This window comes from Gopherus flavomarginatus, chromosome 7 (assembly GCF_025201925.1).
Source record: "Gopherus flavomarginatus isolate rGopFla2 chromosome 7, rGopFla2.mat.asm, whole genome shotgun sequence".
In the NCBI taxonomy this organism is placed as follows: Eukaryota; Metazoa; Chordata; order Testudines; family Testudinidae; genus Gopherus; species Gopherus flavomarginatus.
The window spans coordinates 93449567-93472012 of record NC_066623.1 but is presented as its reverse complement, the minus strand read 5'-3'; the positions used below and the strand labels follow the sequence as shown (position 1 = coordinate 93472012).

At 43.6% G+C, this 22446-nt stretch overlaps 1 protein-coding gene across 1 annotated transcript in view; it reads right to left on the bottom strand.

The window, feature by feature from the left end:
• ERICH3 (glutamate rich 3) overlaps positions 1 to 22446 on the bottom strand; it is a 64431-nt gene that overhangs the window by 29974 nt on the left and 12011 nt on the right. The window contains 9 exon segments of the mRNA XM_050961000.1: positions 834 to 1132; positions 5256 to 5442; positions 6886 to 7066; positions 9362 to 9577; positions 11958 to 12119; positions 14267 to 14395; positions 16266 to 16337; positions 19038 to 19163; positions 20905 to 20998. Of these exon segments, the coding sequence (XP_050816957.1) occupies positions 834 to 1132; positions 5256 to 5442; positions 6886 to 7066; positions 9362 to 9577; positions 11958 to 12119; positions 14267 to 14395; positions 16266 to 16337; positions 19038 to 19163; positions 20905 to 20998 (1466 nt within the window).

The following is a 22446-nucleotide window of genomic DNA, read 5'->3' as shown; positions in this document are numbered from 1 at the left end:
TCGACTTCAGCTACGTTATTCACGTAGCTGAAGTTGTGTATCTAAGATCGATTTCCCCCCGTAGTGTGGACCAGCCCTCAGCTCCTGACCACCACCCCCTGTTCTGCTCCTATCCTCCACCATCTCCCACCCCTCAGCTGCTACCCCACCTCCTCCTCTGTGTCTATATACCACCCAGCTCCCTCTCTGTTCCCTTCCATCATCAGCTCTGGTTCCCCTCCCCCTCTGTTGCATCTCCATTGTCTTCTGTCTCCCTCCTAACCCCCCACATCTCCTGTCCCTCTCTCCCACTCAGCTCCTATATATCCCATGGCTCCTTCAACCTTAACTATAGGCATTGTTACCTGCACTGCCTATGCTTTCTCTCTCTCTCTCTCCTCCCTGCTGCCCCACCTCTCTCTCTCTCTCTCACACACACACACACACACACACACTTCTTAAATCTCTGTCCTTCATTACCAGAGTAATCTGGAGTGGGGAAATTCCTACTTTGCCAGAGTAAACTGTATCAATGCACTTACACTGGTTGCTAAAGTCACAGTGTAAACAAAACCTTAAACTTAGATTATGAAAGATTTTGAAATCATATTTGCTGTTGTTACTTTCTGAGCCCAGAACCACAGGGAGTGCATCAAGACCCTTGGTGCTAGGCACAAACACATTGCAAGAGTCAATCCTTGCCGTAAAATCATCTTGTCCAAACAGACAAGCTAGACATAGGCTGGGAGCTGAGAATAGAGCCCAGGTCTCCTGACTAGCAGTGCTATGCCCTCTCCATTAAACAATTCTGCCTCCCCATTTGTGTTCCTTAACAGGGCTTTTTCATACTGTACCATCTTTACTAGCAGTTTCCTGGTCATCTTCAGACTCATCCTCGGGTCCTTCTTGTGTTTCTTCTTCTCTTTCCTCCTCTCCAATTTCCACGCTGTCCTCTGCAGGCTCCTGACCCTCTCCGTGAGCTGATGAAATTTCAACTGTCGAGTGTTTGGTCACCTCTTGCTCAATGCTGCCCTCACTTGGCTCATTGTTCTCTTCATCCTTCATGGAATCCTCTTGCTTTTCTCCATAGTCTTCCTTCATCTTTTTCTTTGGAGGAGAGGGTTTTTTGTCCAGGCCCATTGCAATAATACACCTAACAAAAACAACACGAGAAACTTGGAAACTACACATTTGTCCTTCCATAACCAGCCATATGCCTAGTGAGTTAAAAATAAAATTAAATACATTGTCCTATGCCTCAGGTTCACCACCTCTAAATATGGGACAATAACATTTACCCTCATCTGTAAAGCACTTTTGAATCCAAAGGGTTAAAAAACCCTTTGGAGCAAATCCTGGTCCTGCTCTCCCGTACAGTACTGCATCAGTACTGGTACTGCACTGAGCTACTCTCCAGGACTTTCACTGCACTGTGGCAGTGTCCACACAGCATGTTACTGTCATGTTGCTGTAGATTCACACCCTGGCTTGCCGTGCAGCTACTTGCTGGGTAGACAAGCCCCAAATTGCATCTTTATAGGTGCACTTTGGCCAACTAGCAATGGGCTGAACAGAGATCTGGGACCATGTTGCTGAGAGACAGAACGCTCCCTACTTGCTTCCCTCCTTAACACCCCTGAACATTGCTTAACACCCCTGAGCTATGCCAATATAACTTAAGTGTAGACCAAGCCCAATTCCTCTTTTTCTCCCTCCCGCTAGTTTTTTTTTAAAACAATTCTTAATGCTGCTTTAACCTCCACCAACCAACCCTGCTTCCTCACCTGCCTCCCACATATTGAAAGATTTCTTAGTTCATAGCAGGTGGTGTTTGCTTCAGAATTCTGGTACAATACAGGAAATTTTGCACAACATAATATGGATCCTGGGGATATTCTGGGGCCTGATCTACACATAAAACATAGATCAAACTAGCTACATCATTTAGGGGTGTGAAAAGAATTCACACCCCTGAGAGATGCAGTTAAGCTGACCAAGGCCCAGTACAGAGGCTGCAAGCAATTCTTCGGTCAACTTAGCTACCGCGTCTCAAGCAGGCGGATTAACTACAGCAATGGAAAAAAAACCTGTCACTGTAGCAAGTACCTACATTACATCACCACAATGGCACAGTGCTGTAGCTGTGCCACTGTAGTGTAGACATTACCCAGAGGCTCAGTGCCAAGGCCTAGTGAAGAATGAAAACCCCACTCTGCTTATTCCTTTTTCTTTCCTCAAGACAACTCTTCTAGGGCTGATCCTTCTCCCTTACTCTCAGTAGTTCTCCCCATAGCCATGAACCCCTTCCCATACCTTTCATTCCCTTCCTAGAACACTATGACCTCTCAAACTGCTCTTCTTACATAAAGCTTTCATACAGCAATCCCTCATGCTAACCCTTTCTACAGCTGCTTCTAACCTGCTGTGAGATATCCTAGAGACTTCCAAGGCTAGAATTTCAGAAACTGACTTCCAATTTTGTGAGCACAAAATGTAGATGTGAATAATTGTGTTAGGCATTCTGTCCTCTCCGTTATTAGTGCCCATAGTTTCCTAAAGGTCATTGAGATATTGGAGTTCCTATGTACATGTGCACAGCTATCTAGGGCTTCAAGCCTACAGTGAGCTCTGCATAGATTAACCCCAGCATCCAGGCAGAACCTATTGTGGAATCAGGGGCAAAGTCACTCAGGGCTTGACTGAAAACCCATGGAAATCAAGGGGAACCTTCACTGAGCATGGCATCTTGTGGACACAAAATCACACCCAAAATTATTTGTGCTCACAATTTTGCCCCTCTAAACGTACAAGGGTAAAGCAGGACTTTATGGGATGTGACTTGTTGGGGACATGAAAATACAGCTGTAACTGCTGGGAAAAGAATCTACAAACGGGCATCTTTAGGTCAATAGCTAGATTTGGGTGGGCTGGTGGAAGAAAGAAGAATTTCATTAATCATTGGGTTTTTTCCAATATGAAAGAATCTCCACCATTTCTCCAGGCTCATATCATTTTAGATAAAAATAATTCACTTTCTTGCCACACACACGTGCACACAGAAAGGCTGAGATTTGAGCTAGTTTGGCTATTTACTGAAACAGTACCTCCATCCTAATTCAGCTGCTTTTCACTCCTCAGAAAACCTTGTCACGGGAACTATAGCAGAACATTTACATAAATCATGTAAATATTAGTTTGAAGTGGAAAGACAATGAATTTTTCCTCAGAATTTAGTGTTTATCTAAAAAGTTAGTTTGGCTCTATGGGGGGTTCCCCTCTCTCCGCTTCCCCCACTGCATCCAACTGCTTATTGTTGTTTTAAAAATATATTATGAAAAGAATAATAATTATACATGGCAGCAGCAGTTCTACTGTGTGACACTGCCTTGAAAATCCAGAAGATTTTTTTTTTAATTAAAACTGAAACTTCTTGGCATGCGCTGCAGCTGTTGATCATGGCATTGTCTTTGGCCATGAACAAACAAAATGCTCTGTTGTACTCATATTTGTTTTCTGCGTCCTGGGCAATGTCCTATATTGGCTACTCTGCAGCCAGGGAAATTACTGTGGACTTCAAATGCTGAGGCAGAGTTGTGCTCCTGCATCTAAGATTTTGTTCTTGTTGTTTTAATTATGTATCTAGCTTGCATGTTGGCCTAGAAAAACCTTAAGAATACAACTGAGTGTAAACTGATTTAGTGATGTCTGCCTGAGTCAACAATAGGTCTGAGAGACAGGAATGACTCACTGAGATGAATGGATTGTTAACTCTGGAACCTACAGATAAGTAACAATGGCACCATTAAACTACGTCACTGCTTATCATTTTTAGCCTAAACATCCAGCTGACATACTTATCCAACAATGCCAAACCACCTTCTATGCCTCTCTGGTTGACAAAAGGCCCTTTTTGCTCCTTCCCATGCAAACATATATTCCAACTTCCCCCTGACAAATGCTCTGATATAGCTATACATCTTCAGTTCAAAACTCTCTGGCATATTGAAAACAGAAAACATGGTTGTAACCCCAAAACCCCTCAGTGTCAACTAGGAAAGGGGGTTAAAAGAATATCCTGATTCTGGTCTGTGCATTCTGGTTCAACAAAGAATGTCATGTGAGGTCTTAAATGAAAGTCAGGGTCACACACATTGTTAATATCGTTATGAAATGTGTGGACAGTTACTATGTAAGGAGCTATGTGGAAATACTGAAAATATATTTAGATTCTGTATCACAGCAGAGGTGGAAAAACAGGTTTCTTGCCAGTCAAAAGATGTTTATTCACCTGTCTCTCTGTTGGTGCGTAAATTAAGCATGGTAAGCTAACACATTGGAGGGTATTTACATACAAAGTCAACAGAAAGATGTGAAGTCAACAAGGAAGAACACACAGCAGAGGAAAAGAACTTTATCTTGAGATACACTTCAAAGGTTTGCTGAACTATATTTGAGGAACAAAGAAGATCCTCCGAACGGGCAGTGTGTAGACATTCATGAAAACAGGAACCCACCAGCTTGGGTTGAACACGCTGCAAAAGGCTTTGGGTGAGATGAACTTCATTAAACAGGAGGTTAATCTACTAGTTAAGTTTAACCTCTAGAAAGTGTGTGATGGTTTTATTTTATAGGTGAACCCTCGTTTCCATTATCCTTACTCACAGTCTCTTGAATCTTTGATAATAAACTTCTTGTTGTTTTCATTATCAATGCTGTGGTATTAAGCAAGAAGCTGATCCTGAGTTGAATCCTACAAGCTGATGTGTACACTGTTCCCTTGGGGACAACCAACCTTGGTATTTCTGTGAGTGGTGAGTGGCAAGGGGGCTGGATACTACAGGGGAATGCTGCAAAGGGGCTCAGGGACTGGGGTACACCAACTGTTAACCTGCATGGCAAAGTGAGAACTGGCGTAGCCCAGAGGAGAAGGCTTGTGGTGTCAAGGAACAGATACCCAGTTCAACACAAGCAAGTCTCCCTCACACTGGAGGCATGGGAGGTAACATGGTGACTCAGTCCTGGGGACCCTGAGAACTGTCATAATGGGGACAATGTAAAAAAAAATCAACTGACTTCAATAGGAGATTGCCTATGGGAAGATTGCAAGAGTAGATCCAATATTCAGATGATATAACTGGTTTCAAGACATGGGAGGCAATAGATCCCCATTCATCTGAGATGTGGCCTGGGCTCTGGAGAGAGCAATGGGTGAAATGTTTGATAGATGCTTTAAAAAAGCGGGGAAAGTTTTGTGGTCTAAACACTTGTGAGCATACCTATAGCAAGGAGATGCTCTATCCACATTCACAAAGCCAAAGTATCCATGCTTGCCTCCCAATCTCACACCCTTCCGATGCTTGTATTCGCAGCAGGAGCTCAGCCTGTCCATCTGTATCCCATTGAGGAAAAAGGTGAGACTGAAGGGGAAACCATGGTGCCGCTTTGAGGTAAAGTGAAAGGTCTCTGTAATTGGGGAGAGAATCGGGTTAATGCTTTATTGACAGTCTGCATCCAGTGACCTCCATTTTGTCTGCATATGTGCCAAAACTATGGATCCTGTGAGATCAGGCTCTATGCCTCTCATCTGCATTAAAGACCATTATGTTGTGAAATTCCACCTGCTGATATCCACAAAAGTCATGCTTGTCCTCACCCCCACAGCAGCATCCTGCAGGTGCTGTAACATAACCGTGGTCAGATAGGACATTGTCACTGCAGCCATGCAAAACTTCACAGCTGCAGGAAGGATAGAACCCTGAGCCTCCCATCTCAAAAACTCAGGCCCCTACTACCTGATTTGCAGAAAGGTATCCATTAGCTATTAGCTAGCAGTACAGGGCTTATGACACACAGCTGAGCAGTGCTAATTCTCTCCAGCAAATGGCAGTAGCACACATACATAGCTCTTTATCATATTCAGTGAAAATCAGAAGCAAAACACAATCAGTTACATACAACTCATTGAGTGAAACAGAACTGCTGGTTCAAATGCTTCTCTCAATTGGAAGACTAAAATCACCCCTTCAGCAATAGTAGTCATCATTTCAGGTTACAGAGACTCATCAGCATGGCACCATGGGTGGGCTGTGCTGCTCCTGGGTATAGGCTTTAAGCAGAGGAACTCCATAACATTGGCAGTGATGGGAAGAAGTCTTCCTCCAATCCCCAGGCTGGAATAAAGATTGTGATCTGTGGTAATCCTCCCCTCCTTAATTGTAGATGCCCCTCCTTCCTCCACAGTCAGCTAGGCAGAGCCGAAACCGTAAACAATTGTGTGATGTGTAGTGATTGTGGAGAACTCCCTTGTGCCTGCACCACAACCACTCATGCAGGAGAACAACTGTGATTTCATTGCATCTGAGGACTTCTGATCTTAACCTAGAGGGATTTTCAGCTATCAGGAATAGTAGATTCCCAGGGCTGATTCTCCTCTCACTCTTGATATACACCAGAGTAACTCTAGTGAAGTCTATGGAGTCACACCAGCGTAAAACGGCTCAGAATCAGACCCCCAGAATATAATTTTCCTTCTGGAACAATAAAAAGCATACACTGATGTATTACTGCTACTCAGAAACAGATAATTTAGTATTCAGGGACAGTTTACTCCTGCAAAGATTTTATTAACCATACATCTCTATCCACAAATTAATCTAACCCACAGTATTTTGCTAAATCACTCCTCTAAATTTCTTCTTCCATAATTTGCAAAAGTAATTGCAGCCTCATTTTCAATCATGGAACAGTAAATCTCGATTTAGGTTGGAGGCAGCTGGTTTATAAGTCCCTGGATGTGCATATCTTGAGTGAGCTCAGCTGAAATCACTTTGATATCACATCAACAGTGTATCCAGACAATAAGATGTTGCCAGAATTAAAATGAACGCCTCAACTTTTAATCCTTACCTCCTTCCAGTAGCTTGCCTTTGTAGACACAAAGGTTTTCTCCTCCACAATGTTGCTGATAGACTTTGATTTCATCTCTGTAATCAGTGTCATCATGAGACAAGTGCACACTTTTTCCTAAGTAGATCATTGTAACAGATGCATTGCTGTGTAATGAGGGCTTATGGAATTTTCCCGAGTCCTACAACAGGAGCACAAAAAATGCATTCAATAACCAGACTCCTAACTAGAGGTGAACAAAGGGGCAGCACTGGTGAGACATTTTTAAAGTGTTCATTCGCTTCTTTTTCTCTCACTGAATTTAACCTTCCTGAACTGCAAACAGATCAAATTGTTGTGTCCAATCCAGGGCCTTGATTCAGACTCTATGTAACACTCCAGTGGTGCGAAGGGGCCTTCCGGCTGCCCTACTGAGTCAGCTGAGGATTCCCTGGCATGGGGACATTGGGCATATCACGAATGTACATGGGAGAAGGGGGCATGGCCAGAGCACTGCTGGACTCCAGCAGTCCCCAGATGGCGTAATAGACCCTTAGGTCAATCTAGCTGGAATTTGCTAAAAAAAAACAAAAAAAAAAAAAAAGTAGCACTGTGGCTGCTCTTACACACACTTGGGCAACCCTGCAGATCAGGGATGTGCAAAGGTAGCATACAGCTAGGTTTGCCCATCACCTAGGGTCCTGCATTGAGCACAGCTCCACCAGACCCAAGGATCAGGTCTTGTGTGTCTTGCATCTGAAGAAGTGGGTATTCACCCACGAAAGCTCATGCTCCAAAACGTCTGTTAGTCTATAAGGTGCCACAGGATTCTTTGCTGCTTTTACAGATCCAGACTAACACGGCTACCCCTCTGATACTTTACCAGACATAGGCTGTCCAGATAGATGAATTATATTTCCTTTGATCTGGCAAATGCTTATCCAAATCTGAAATTACCAAACCTGTATTTGGTATCCAAAACCCAGATCAGCTGTCCTCTCAGCTATAGATCTAACATCTAAATAGTTCCTGTATGTCAGTTTACTTTTCGAACAGAATCCATTTAGAATTCCTCCCTTCTCTTTGCAAAGAAATTCTAGTTAGAGCAGCGTGAACTTTACATAGCAAATCATGTATTTAATTTCATGTTTCCATTTGTGAATGCTCACCCCCACCTTTGATTGTTATTAATTCTTTGATTCTTTGATTCGGGTTTTATGTGGGAAAAAAAAGGTTCAGCCTCTGAGCTCTTCATGATTCACTATGGTCCTGATTCAGCAAGACACACAAGTATGTGGCTAACTTCAAGCATGTAGGTAGACCGCAAATTTAATCTGTTTCTGCTCTCTCTTATGACATCGTAGAAAGGGATGGGGCATTTTCCAGCACAGCTGCTGACTGAGGGCTTTTAAGAACAATCTTGCCCTGGTAGGGAGATGGACCAGATGATCCAATCAGTCTGTTCCACATTTGCCTTGTATTATTCTGACTATAATGTGGGCTTAAGCATGCAGCCCCCATACTAGCAAGCTCTTATGGAAGTTAATGGTAGTTCTGCCTGAGAAAGGACTGAGTCCTTTACGCCAGGGACCTGCACCATAAAAGCCAATTTTTCAGTTCTTCTGTGGCATGGAAACCTAATACATTGTTTAGCTGAATGGGGCTATCAATGGGTTCGGTGGGGTACAAGGACAAATCATGAGTAGATTATTCTCCCAACATTCTGATCTTGATTCTGTGAATACACCTGCTTGTTGAATGGTTTGATACACTTGATTCTCTTTAACAAATGATTTTAGATTCATGTTTGTGAACACGTGTAAAACCACTCTCTTCACTGGAAATGCTTTATAGATGGATCCTTGGAAAGAGCTCACAAAACAAAACAAAACAAAACAAAACAAAACAAAACAATCAAAAGTTGGGTTTTCAGGAGTACACAGAGCTTTAACTAGGGGAGGGGAGGAGGACAAAAACAGGCAGGGTCTAGCTGCTGCTTCTAGTTTTTGAGATGCTTCACTTCCAAGTGATGATTTCAGTCCTGCTCAGTTGAATTAGTGCCTGCCTGGTTATTAATATATTTGATTAAACTAATTTGACTGTGGAAAACAATTCCAGGCTACTGCATTGAATAGAAGACAATACAATATTTCAGCACAGCACGAAAGCAAACATGTAGGAACAGATTGTGCCATCAAGCACTCTCCAAACTAGAGCTCCAACTCAGATTTGCACTGTAACTCTGGCACTGACAAAACTCTGAGGGTGCACAGCCTTGGGTATGTGCCCCCATCACTGGCCCTGGTCTGCTGATCTTGCCGCTCTCTGGCCCCTTGAGGAGGCTGGCACTACTTCCACTGCTAGCCAGATTCAGCATGTCTTGAATCACTTCACTGCCTCTTCATGCTCTCAAGACAGTATATCTGGTGAAAGCACCTGTGGAGCAAGAAATATAGCCATCGGGGTGAGGGGGTGGAAAAGAGATCACATACTGTACCTTTGTTAACAGCTGCTCGAAGCCATTTGGTGCAGTGGTCGGGCGAAAGCGCCTGCCCCTGGAAGTCCCATGCCTAACTCCCTTTACGTTCTTATCTCCTTTTTGGGGTGGAGGCGGCACTGGTATCACGTAATTGTTAATGATGGGAAGTTGATATGGGGATAATCCAGGTGAATAATCCACTGAGTTCATAAGCCTCATCATGCTTTTCTCTCCCTGCAATCACATTTAACCACGTCAAACCCAAGTTCGTGCAAACACTGAGCCTGCTCAGCACAACTCGGGGCCATCCTGGATGTACATGACCTGACTCTTCCTTCCATTTTACATTCACGTTTTCAAACAGGGGCCTCTAAATCGGTGCCCACAAATTTGCTTGCGAAATGATTCGTGCGAGCAAAACCCTGAATATGAATCTGGAAGCACAGCTAGAGGACCTGGGTCCAGGTCCCTTGAAAATTTAACCCAAGAACTGATTAAAAAAAATTTAAATTGTGTATTACTTATGACCCTAGCAGACTCTTAACCACAGCCAGCCAGAATAGTGAATGAATTAACAGTGCTTTTGCAGTACTAATTTCCTTTCATTTGTGGGGCAGAAACTAAGGAGTTTCATAAAATTATTGGGCACAAAATTATCTCAGTGCTTTTCAAATGACTTTACTTCTCCTCCAGGATGAAATTCATCCAAAGGCACAGGAGCCAAAGGCCCTGGAGCAGGAGGCAGGTGTACAGAAGTAACTCAGACCCTTGCAGGTGTTGGAACTGGGCTCTGCAGCAGGTCCACATAAACCATCCCATCTGAGAGCTGGCAGTCATGGGAGCCGGCTGGGAGAAGGGCTGATGGTCCATGATAACTTACTGTAGTACCTTGCAGTGCCTGCACAAGGGTCACAGCCCCCGAACCACTCATACCTTTACCAACATAAATCCTATTAACTTCATTTTTTTCAAAGCTATGGGAGAAGGGCTGAATTTCCCCCTTTAGGTAATTACATATCCACGTGAGCAGGTTCCACTAGTCTGAGCAGCTCCCCTTCTCTATTCCTACTTCTTTGGCTTAGGAGGAGCTGTGGTGAGGAAAGGAGAGGAGGTTGCTGCTCCTTTACAGCTGTGTATGGTGAAGGGGAGGCTTTGCTGGGATCATACAATATAGGACTGGAAGGGACCTTGAGAGGTTATCTAGTCCAGTCCCCTGCACTCACGGCAGGACTAAGTATTATCTAGACCATCCCTGACAGGTGTTTGTCTAACCTGCTCCTTAAAATCTCCAGTGATGGAGATTCCACAACCTCCCTAAGCAATTTAACCCAGTGGTTAACTACCCTGACAGTTAGGAAGTTTTTCCTAATGTCCAACCTAACTGTCCTTGCTGTAATTTAAGCCCATTGCTTCTTGTCCTATCCTCAGAGGTTAATTTCTCTCCCTCCTCCTTGTAACATCCTTTTAAGTGTTTGAAAAGTGTGCTTGAAAAGTGTTATCATATCCATCCGTCCCCCTTCTCCCCTCCTCCAGTCTTCTCTTCTCCATACTAAATGAACCCAATTTTTTCAATCTTCCCTCATAGGTCATGAATTATTAGATTATTAATCATTTTTGTTGCTTTTCTCTGGACTTCCTCCAATTTGACCACATCTTTCCTGAAATGTGGCACCCAGAACTGGACACAATACTCCAGCTGAGGCCTAATCAGCACTGAGTAGAGCGGAAGAATTACTTCTTGCATCTTTCTTACAACACTCCTGGTAATACATCCTAGAATGTTGTTTGGGTTTTTTTGCAACGGTGTTACACTGTTGACTCATATTTAGCGTGTGATCCACTAGGACCCCTAGGTCCCTTTCCACAGTCTAGGCAGTCATTTCCTATTTTGTATGTGTGCAAGTGGTTGTCCTATCCTAAGTGGAGTACTTTGCATTTGTCCTTATTGAATTTCATCTTATTTTCTTCAGACCACTTCTCCAGTTTGTCCAGATTATTTTGAGTTTTAATCCTATCCTCCAAAGTACTTGCAAGCCCTTCCAGCAGGGCATCATCTGCAAACTTTATAAGTACTCTCTCTACTATTACCTAAATCATTGATGAAGATATTGAACAGAACCGGACCCAGACCTGATCCCTGTGGGACCCCACTTGATATGTGCCTTCCACCTTGACTATGAACAACTGATAACTACTCTCTTGGAATGGTTTTCAACCAATTATGCACCCATCTTACAGTAGCTCCATCTAGATCCTCTACAAATACTCTCAGCTGTCCTTGTTAAGAGGTAGGCACTCCCTCTATAGAAAATCTCCACAGAGAGTGAAAAACTTATATGCAAAGACTACTCTATAGAAAAAGCATCCACTGTGTTTTTCAGTGCTGTGATCCAGGTCTGAATATGAAGTCAGTAGGACAATGTCTTTTGCAAAACAGAAGGAAAGGAAAGAAGGAAAGTCTGAACAAAAAGCTGATGATAAATAATTGTGCATTAAACACAGTCTGTGGTTCATGATTCTGAGATGTACAGTATTAGTCTACTTTTAAGTCATTCTTTCTGATGCGTTCCTGAAACACTGTAATTCTCATAAAAACAAACAAACAAGGGCTAACCCCATTGGGAAACTGATGATCGTGTTCAAGTTCCAAGAGCTTTTGTTTGGATCTGGAAGAAGTCCTGAGTGTGGATCCTGCTGTAGGATATCCAGGAAGTGGCTGTAGTCGGACGGGGCGTTGCATATTTCCTGGTGCTGTGTTTGGCCGAGGAGAGGAAGACTGGACAATTGAAATAAGAGAAGAGCTCTTTAAAATGAGCATTCATGCACATTCCAGAACCTAGAAGTAATCCAATAAGGCAGTGGGTCTCAACCTTTCCATACTACTGTATCCTTTCAGAAGTCTGATTTCAGCCCCAGGCTGTGGGGCTTTGGCTTCAGCATGTATCTTAGCTTTGTGAGGCCCCTGCTTGCCACCTCATAACGCCAGCCCTGCAATTGTGGCCCTGCCTAAACCCATCCTGTGACCCCCCAGGGGTCAGCTCTCCCAGGTTGAGAAACAATGATATAGTATACAGAGCAGTATAAACAAGTCATTGTCTGTATTACATTTTAGCTTGCACTGACTTTGCTGGTGCTTTTTATGTAGCCTGCTGTAAAACTAGGCAAATATCTAGATGAGTTGATGTACCCCCGGAAGACCTCTGTGCACCCCCAGGGGTACATGTACCGCTGGTGGAGAACCACTGCAATAAGGGACTCAATACCATTATAGATGAACCTTTAACCTGTTATTTAATCAAGCCCTTGAAATTTGACATGTAGATTTCTTGTAAAATAAAGGTGAGTAGAAACGTGTCTTTATGAAAATAGGCCTTACAACAGGGTAGAAAGTGCATAATCCCAAAATACAAATCTCTTGAGGACACAAAAAAGTTATTGATCAAAATTTTAAAAACTGACAATAGAATATGGGTCCCTAAGTTGAGAGACATTAAGAAATCATGACTTTCAGAAAGAGCTGAAAACCTTCACTCTGAAGATCATGTCCCCTTAAGGTGTCTCAAATTGGGCACCCAAAACCTGGAGCACCCAAAATCACTATTCACTTCTGTATGCAGTGTAGTTGTAGCTGTGTCAGTCCCAGGGTATTCGAGAGGTAAGGTGGGTGAGGTAATATCGTCTAATGGACCAACTTCTGTTGGTCTAATGGAACAGGGGTGCCCAACTTATGAACAGCGGCCTGCTTCAACACGACATACTAGTGGCTGGTTCAGTCACGTATGGTCGTCTTGTTTACACCATTTTAGTTTACACACATGTGAAAATAGACACTAACCTGAACTTAAAATATCAATCAGTACAGAGGACTTTAAATCTTAGGACTAGACTACACTAGTAGCACAGATGCCACTGTGCTGCTGTAATGCATCTGGTGCCAATGTTCTATGCCGATGGGAGAGAGCTTTCCCATCAGTATAATAAAACCACCTCCACAAGAGGCAGTAGCTATGTGGGCAGGAGAAGCTCTCCCACTGACATTGCACTGTCCACACCAGCTCTTAGATCGGTGTAACTTACGTCACTCGGGAATGGTTTATTCACACCCCTCAGTGACATAACTTATGCCAACATTAACAAGTCCTTATTAAAATATGTAAAATCTGTTTGGCCCACACAAGATTGTGCTTAGGTTTACGTGGCCCTCCTGTGTAATAAGGCTGGGCACCACTGCAACAGAAGATATTACCTCACCCACCGTGTCTCTCTATTCACTTCTGAAAAGTCTTGACTGTAATCTAGCTTTTTCTATTGTCAGTTAACAATGCTGCCCACTTGTGATTATAACGAGCTTATTGCCACTCTCCCAGCTTTGGCACTGGATAAAGATGTCCAAAATTTAGACCACTTTGGCTATGTACACACTACAGCTTAGGTTGATATAACTTATGTTGCTCAGAGGTGTGAATAAACCACCCCCTGTGAGCGTCGTAAGTTACACCGACCTAAGAGCCAGTGTGGACAGTGCTTTGTCGGCAGAAGAGCTTCTCCCATTGACATAGCTACCGCCACTCACGGAGATGGTTTTATTTGGCTGATGGACGAGCACTCTGCCATTGGCATGGAGCGTCTTCAGCAGATGTGCAGTGGTGGCACAGCCATGCGAGTAGACATGCCCACTGTCTCTCTAATACGTAGTGTAGTGATCTTGGACGGTAGTGCAAATAAAAAGAGAGAATTAAAGGTATTAAAACAAGTTCATCATGAAACAAAGCTACCGTTCTCTCAGAACTGACATGCCGCTCTCCTCAATAAGGGCCTGATCCTACTCCCCTTGGAGCAATCAGGACAGTCAGTACTACAAAGTAGAGATGTAATAGGTGTCTGTAGAATGGTATAGGATTAGGGGTATTTGATAAGACTCACTGATAGCGAGGGGCCGGATTGCTCTCCATCAACTAAAGCATGGCGCCCATAGTGATTTCTTGCACCAGCAGGTGGATGTGGAGAGAGCAGAGGATTAATATCTTCCACTGATCTTCTTGATCGTCCCACCTAGAGGAAGAGAAAGCTATACATCTGAGCTCTTGGTGGGAGAGGAGGCTATAGATCCTTCATGGAACATTAACCCAGCCTTCTGCATCCACGAATAACTATCAGCTTTGGCAGGTGCTTAGATCATTATCCTTTAAATGGAAGAAGAGATCCAGGTCTGACACCAGAGCAGGAGGAAGGGGCAGATGAATAGAATGGGAGAGAAGCAAGGAGAAAAGAGAGAATGAGAATCGCCCATTCCTTTTGATTCCTGGGTCTGTTGCTTCTTTCCCATCTTTCTGTCCTTTCCCTTCTCCCTCCCCTTCCAGTCTTGTCCAAACACCTGATGAATCCTATCAGTTCCACTCCTCCACCCCTTGTTTCCATGTATGTTTTGAATCTCTGCTCTCTCCCTCTGTATTTCAGTCTCTTACACTTTGTTTTGTTTGAAGCCTCGTTTCTTTTCTGAAGTTAGAGGATCTTCTGCAATCCCCTACTTCCTTCCTTTCACATCTGTTTCCTCTTAAAGTCTCCATATTGTGGTGATTCTCCCTCTGGCAGTGAAGGGTTGGATGTGCCTTTACCCATTATCCCTTTTACTGTCTAATCTCAGATCAGTTGCTGGCCAGATTAGCGGAAGATGGTGGAGAAAGATGTAAATTACACCTTCCTGCATCAGCCTGTCTCTTGACTCTCAAAAGGGAATTAACCCCAATGGACAGAAGACAACCAGAACCAACTGTAGGGTTCCCACAGAGGGGAGCGTTTTAGTTCCTGGTCAGAAGTCCAAAATTACCCAGCACTGCAGCAGGCATTGTGCCATAAAGGGTCCTGAATATAAACTTCGGCAGACTTTAAAACCACAGCTTCTCTCCAGTACTTCCTGGACTGGAACTGAGGCTGTAAATATCACAGGATTGGTATTTTCATTTATTTTTCCTTCTCCCTGTCGCAGCTGGAATGCAGAGAAAAGTGAAATTCAAACCCCTAAGAGGTTTGCATTCTTTCTGCAAGTCATCAAAGGACCAGACAGCTTCTTAACATCCCCAATGTTGCCAACTCTCATGATTGTCATGAGTCTCACAATAATTATTGTTTTCCTTAGAGACTCAGCTCCTGGAGTCAAGAGGATATGTGATTTCAGCCTTCATTCTTAAAGAAAAAGTCAGTTTCTAGCCCTCATGGCTGTGGAGAAAGTTTCAAAATGTGACCCCAGTGCACCCTAAGCGACCAAAAAGCAAAAGGCAAATAAAAAAAATAGAGAGAGATATACCTATCTCATAGAACTGGAAGGGACTCTGAAAGGTCATTGATTCTGGTCCCCTGCCTTCACAGCAGGACCAAGTACCATCCCTGACAGATTTTTGGCCCCCTTAAAGAATGAACTCACAACCCTGGGTTTAATAGGCCAATGCTCAAACCACTGAGCTATCCCTCCCCCCAAAACAGAACACCCAATCTATTATTTTTACATACTCTCATGATTTTAAAGCCAATCTCCTAATTTTTTAACATGTGGGACTGGAAATACTGCATGCCCTCTGCTGTGTGTGCATTCTTACTGATAAAGAATAAGAGACCAACTGAGAAGATGGGATCCCCAGTACGGTTTTCTAAGTGCTCCAGCCAGGAGTTGAAGAAATTCAGCTGGAGAGATATTCATGCCATGTGAGGTCTATGGTTTCTTGGCTAGAACAGCCACTGACTTCCAGGGGATTTCCACAAATCCAGTGGCTGCACCATCTAGCCCAAACACAGTGGTTCCAGAATAAGGACTCCTGAAGGGACTCTACCCCATCGTGGGGCTGGTTCTTATAAAAATCATGCTGAGGCAAGTAACAAAGAGCAAGTTTGCCAAGTGGCTCAGTACACTCACGTGACGCATCCTTACCTTGATTCTCTGAACCCGCTCCTTCCTCACAACATTTTCCAGTTTTCTTTTTATTTCTAGCTGATGATGACGCTGCCAGTGCAAGAAAGACTATTAATTACCATAACGAGGTGTCAGTGAACACAACAAGGCTGAGCTCCAGCTTTGGGTATTTCTCATCTGCCCTCCTGGTTATTACACCCATTGATCACTGCTCAGTAACTATCACTGACTTGCCTTACACTTCAGCATGTGAAATCTTCCCTTTCCAACATTAATATTTTTAAAGCTATAGTGGCCCAGTCAGCTTTTACTTCTGCAGAGACTATTCCCCTGGCCAGGGCAGAATATAAAGGGCAGAATTGTATGGCCAGAGGGAACGTTGGTGGGTTTTTTCCCTCTCTTTTGCTTAGAAAAGTTGCATGACAATCAGCTTAGTGAATACCACAGCCATAAACGTGTTTCATTATTTATATTAACCTGAACTGCTCTCCTATAGGAGATGGTATGTGCCTGTGGAAACGACCCTGCAATCTGCCTTGACGAGGGTGGGGGGAGGGGCACGTAGCACATAGTTGTACTGCCTCAGGAACGGCCCAGGGCTCCCTCTTACTCCAGGGGGAAGTAATTGCTACTGGACTATAATTGTAACAGATTCCTTCCTCCTCCACTCGTTTGGGGGGTGGGACGGAGATAGGGAGCAACGCCTTTGCTGTGCCCGTTCTTCTCCTGTTGCACAGTGCCATCACGTAGAGCCTGCACTTACCTAGCGGGAAACAGGCTGGAGAGAGGCCAGGAGCCAGAGATTTAGGGGGCTGCTGAGTAAGATACTGGGTCTGGTCTCATCCATCATGTCACTTAGGTACCAGTTGAACAGATGCTTTGCAAGGAAAGCTGAGAGTCTCAGCTTCCTGGAGAATGCTGCATGGGAGAGGGGGAGCGACTGCACTCCAAGGGAGCAGGAGGGGGACCAGTCTGATTCCTCTGTGTCGAAGCAGGGGGCAAGAGAGAATCTTGCTCCTAACTGATGTTTATTAGGAAGCAAGCACCTGTGTGCTACAGGAGCTCCATATGGACTGGGTGAGAGTGCCTGTAAACGTGCTGAGCCCCCTCACTTCAAGGCCGAGGGAGTGTGGAGTCCCTCCGGAGGCACTCCACAGCTTACAGAGGCAGGCTACAAGATCTAGGCAATCACTCAGTGAGCAGCCAGGGCCTGATTCCCCACTGCCCTGCACTTTGTGCAGGCATTTACACCTGTAAGTGCGCTGCCAAATCAGAATTCCACACGCACTTACACCAGCAGCAGCTTTTTACCTCACTGTGCACTAGTGTAAACAACTACACCAGGTGGAAGGCAATGAGGTAGCAGTAATTCCCCAACTGCAGCATCCTCCCTTTTATGTAAAAGTGACAAAGGGAAGCTGCACCGAGCACTCCAGTAGCAACATGACAAGAGAACCAGCTACCAGCAAGGACACCAAAACCTAGGGCATGCGGATGGCCTGCTCTGCAGATCTGTTGGGGATCTAAGAGGCTGCACATTTGCCAGCTGATCTCTGACCTACTAAGCCATGGCCATGCTCCCTTCCACCTGTGTGAGTGAGGGGATCATGCAGTGGAGAAACTCTGACTGGATACTCACAGACATGCCCCTCTTAGGATTGGGCCTTCTATCTAGAATGGATTTTATAAAATGAAGTGGATCCACGTGTGTAATCTGCTGTGGGAGTATCTATGAGCTCTCGCCATGGACCAGGACCCCATTTTGCTAGGCGCAGAACAGGACGACAGTCCCTGCCCCCAAAACTGTGTGGGGCGGTGTTACTGACAGTCTGAGAGTCTGTTGATTCCATCGAGTTATGAATTTCAGAAGGCAAATTTTCTACTCCAATGTTGTGTTGTTTGGTGGAGACAATAAGATTTGTGGTCTCAAAAACAGGACTGAAGCAGATGCTTTAACGCTTGACACTACAAGCTGTATGGTGCAGGCTTGAACAATGAATCGGATTATTTGAATATTCAGATTTAAGAATGATGTTAATCAGAAAACCATTAATTGAATATTTGTTAAGAAGCCAAGCTGGGCAACACAAACAAGAGTGACAAGGGCAGCTATTTAAATGCCAGGCTCTGCAACCCATTTGAATTTGCAGCTGAAGCTTGGGATCAATTTAAGCTCAGATTCTTTAAGGGGCTAGTGAGCTTGAGCTAAATGCAACACGATTATGGAGATAATTGTGTTTAAACAGATGTTAGTTATTTTTTTTTTCATTTTCGGGAATGGAAACTGAGCTACAGATGGTGAGGGCTGGAGAGTTTCAAAGGGCTGTCCTGTACCCAGACCCACAGTTCAGAAAAAACACAGAAGAGTGTATAACAACATTCAAATTCTCAGTTCTAACTAAAGCTAATAAGTAAAGTATACTGAGGTGACTAGATCTTTTGGCACACACGAGAGGTTGTGATTTATCTGACCCTCATGACCTTGGAACTCTGTCTGAGTGCTGAGGTGGCTTCCTCTCCTCTTCACATGGCTGGTGGCAGCACGCTAGGCACATCTTCCACCACCACACACAGAGTCTTGTGGATGGAGGGATGAGTGTTGAGTTTGGGGGTGTTCCAAAAACATTCTCCTGGTTGGAGTCATCAAGAGTGGAGACTCCCCGCTCTCCTTTCCACCAAATACCCCTCTTCTTGGGGGCAGCCCCATGACACACCAGCATTAGTAAAACAGCCCTCAGACATGACTAGGAACTATTCTAAAAGGCCTATATGTGGATAATGTGTTCATACCTCCATATCAAGGACTTTGTGAAATATGGCCTGAGCTAGGCATTCCCGTACATATCTTTGGTGATCCCTCCTCATAGCATTTAGCCGATACTCCTTCTCAGATATTATTCTTCCACTTCTTGAGATCTGCCATAAGCAAATAAAATATAAATACAGAGAAAAAGAGAAGAGAGAACAAGGTGTATTCTAAATAAAGCCACGTACAAAAGGAGAGCAAAACTACTTGAACACATACAAAATTTCTGCACCTTTACTATGTCCCTCACTTCCACTAGAGACCATAGAGAGACAAGGTGGGTGAGATAGTATCTTCTACTGGATCAACTTCTGTTGGTGAGGGAGACAAGCTGTCGAGCTTACACAGAGTTCTTCTTCAGGTCTGAAGGCAGCACAGAGAGGCATGGAGGCCTGAAGAAGAGCTCTGTGAAAGCTTGTCTCTCTCACCAACAGAAGTTGGTCCAATAAAAGATATTACCTCACCCACCTTGCCTCTCAATATCCTGGGACCAACCCAGCTACCACAAGACTGCATGAAACAATTAAATAGAGATTGCTGAAAAATAAAATTAAAGGTATTAACTTAATTTTGAATTGGAATTTTGTAGATTTGCTAATCGACTTTATAGGCAATAGGTTAACTTTGACACTGTTTTTTAAAAACAAGTCAATCATCTAATAGCATTTAATTATGACTTACAGATTCTAAGAAGAACAACCAGAAATATGCAGCAAAGACATACTGGATCTATTGTAATCGTTCAAAGAAAAGTTCTCCTCACAATAGTTTTGAAATACAAGTACAGTGACACGTCTTAATAGCAGCCTTACTGTGTGGTAATGCACTGCCATTCATGTGTGGTAATGACTTACTGCAACTCTGCCACAAGCTCAGGGCTATGCTAAGATTACCCAGGGTTTATGTACAGAATTGATCCATGCCAATAATGGTCTCCAACGCCATGGAGACAGATGACTGATAGACAATCGTTTATTATTAAGGGACAATGCCTCGGTTTCAATTAACAGCTCATCACGAGCCAATCAAAGTTCGGGATCCTCAGCATTCAGAATCAGTTTTATTCTGCTGCTAATATCACTTGGGGAATTTTCATAATACTATAAAATCCGAACTGGGTCATAAGGAGGTATGTTTTTTTTTAATTGCTGTTGGAATTTTTCCTGCTGGAATTCCACCAGTGTCCTCTCCTCCAGTCTCCACAAATTATTAATTTAATCCAATAATATTAAATTGGGAGAAAATGAATGATTTGTATTAAGTTAATACCTAACTTAGGTATGAGAATTGTTTCACACGTGGTATGAACAGAATCAGTTAACGTTGCCTTGTCACGCGCACTCCCCCTACCAATAACAAGTTAACACATTTACAACTCAATCACATATAGTGGTGCTGTGCATCTCTCAGCCTCCAATGCTGCAATGCGCTAAGTACCTCCAGCCATGTACTAACTGCAACTTCCTCAACTCCCAGTGAAGTCTTTGTTGCCACTTAGCACATTGCAGTATCAGGCCCAGGATTAGCACCTGTCCTTGATTCTCTACAATTGTCCAGATTTTAGCAGCACAGCCCTGTGTCCCACAACCAGGCTATATTTATAGGACCCCAAATCCCATAGGGTCCTGCCATATGTGATCACACTGTGATGCTGGTTGGTAAAGCAGTGAACGATCTTCTGATGCAATGAAAAGGTCACATTACATCATGCAAGCATGGGATGACACCATGATATGTGTCTGTCTAGATGGGCAAACTTTTAAAAAGTGGCAACCCTACCTCTGTACTGAAAAGCAAAAATATCCAGCTGTGTGAGGTAAAAGTAACAAAAAGGGAGCCTTTAAAGCCTACCAGCCCTGATCGCTGAAGATGTCGTCTTATCCTTGTATTGCTGAAGTATCCAGCCAAGTGTCTGTCTGTAAGGCTGTTGTAGGTTGCGAGTGACCTGAAACCAATAAATGAAGTCACCATGGAGACATTATGTAAACCCAGAGTTTAGTGTTGACGTTATAAATAATCTGTGGTGAAATTTAGATGCACCAAGTGCTGTCTTGAAGAATCAATTCAGGAATTTTGTCAGAAAAATAACCTTCAAATGTTCCATGGAGGTAACATCCCCCTGTTCTATGATTTACATCCTCTCCAGAAATCACTCATCCTGTGATACACAGGCCCTTTGTTTGCTTAACATGAGATAAAATATCAACCAGTAAAGACTGTTTACACTTTGGACTCCAAGCCACAGTTCTTGTTCAGACAAAATTCCCATGAGATGTCTGCCAGAGTAAGAAATGGCTGGATTTATGGTAGCTTAATATCATACCCATAGCACCAAAGAACATTCAGACATAAGTAATTTGGGGCCAGATTGGGCTGCTTGTAGTTTGAGTACAGTGAGATCGGGAGGGGAAGTTTCAATGAGCCAGTTGCAGCTCTCTAATCCCAACATGTCTGGCTCTGGTGCAAGCTAGAGTAACAGAGGAACAGTTCTAATTTGCATCAGTGGAAGATCAAGCATACTAGAAATCTGCTTCCTTACACCCCTGTCCTTGTCTCCAGCACACCTCCAACATGCACCCACCATCCTTTTACACTGGCGCTGGAAGGGGATGGTGCATAAGGTGGTCTCTGCCCAGTTTATGCAGCCAGAGTTCACCTTCACAGGGGGAAAACTCCACTGGCCTTCTCCAGCTGATTTAAGTCCTCTTTGTGCTACTTACCTAGCCCAAAATGGAGATAGCAGAGCAAAGAATCTGCCTCTTTCAATATATACAATCAAAACAGCCATTTCTAGCCTCACTAAATATAAAGAACACGAGTCAGTCTGTCTTTCTTTTCCCTCCCGCAGGTGAATAGGGCATCCGCCAGTTTCCACCATTTATTTCAGTTTTGTGCTGATATGTTCAGGCTTCTGAGTATCTTGTTAAGGGATTTGGCTTCTTTCTCTATTGCTCTGCAAAACCTTTCTCTAGGTCATGCTCTTCTTCCTCTTTCCAAGTAGTGTCCATATAATCACTACCCATGAGAGTCATGCCATTGGCATCCTTATATACTGTTTCTATAATAAACCCTAGACCCTTTTTACTTGTGCTGGTTTGGAAATTAACATACAAGGTGTCAGTCCAAGATGCAAATTTCTTTTCTAAAAATGGTCTATTAGCTTAAGTCTCCACCTTAGCATTTTTCTTGAGTGTTTCTTCTGGAGTTATGAATCCATCTGTCTTTCTAGAGTATCTCTAGTTCTAATTCTTCCACTACTGCAATGCCCATAGACATTATTTAGGACATTTAGTTTAGAAAACTAAAGGTCACAGCTGTGTGTGTCCAAAAGAAGAGCCCAGTCTTTCTCTTTATTTTAAACCACTCTCTCCACAAGGATTCAGCTACGTGGTT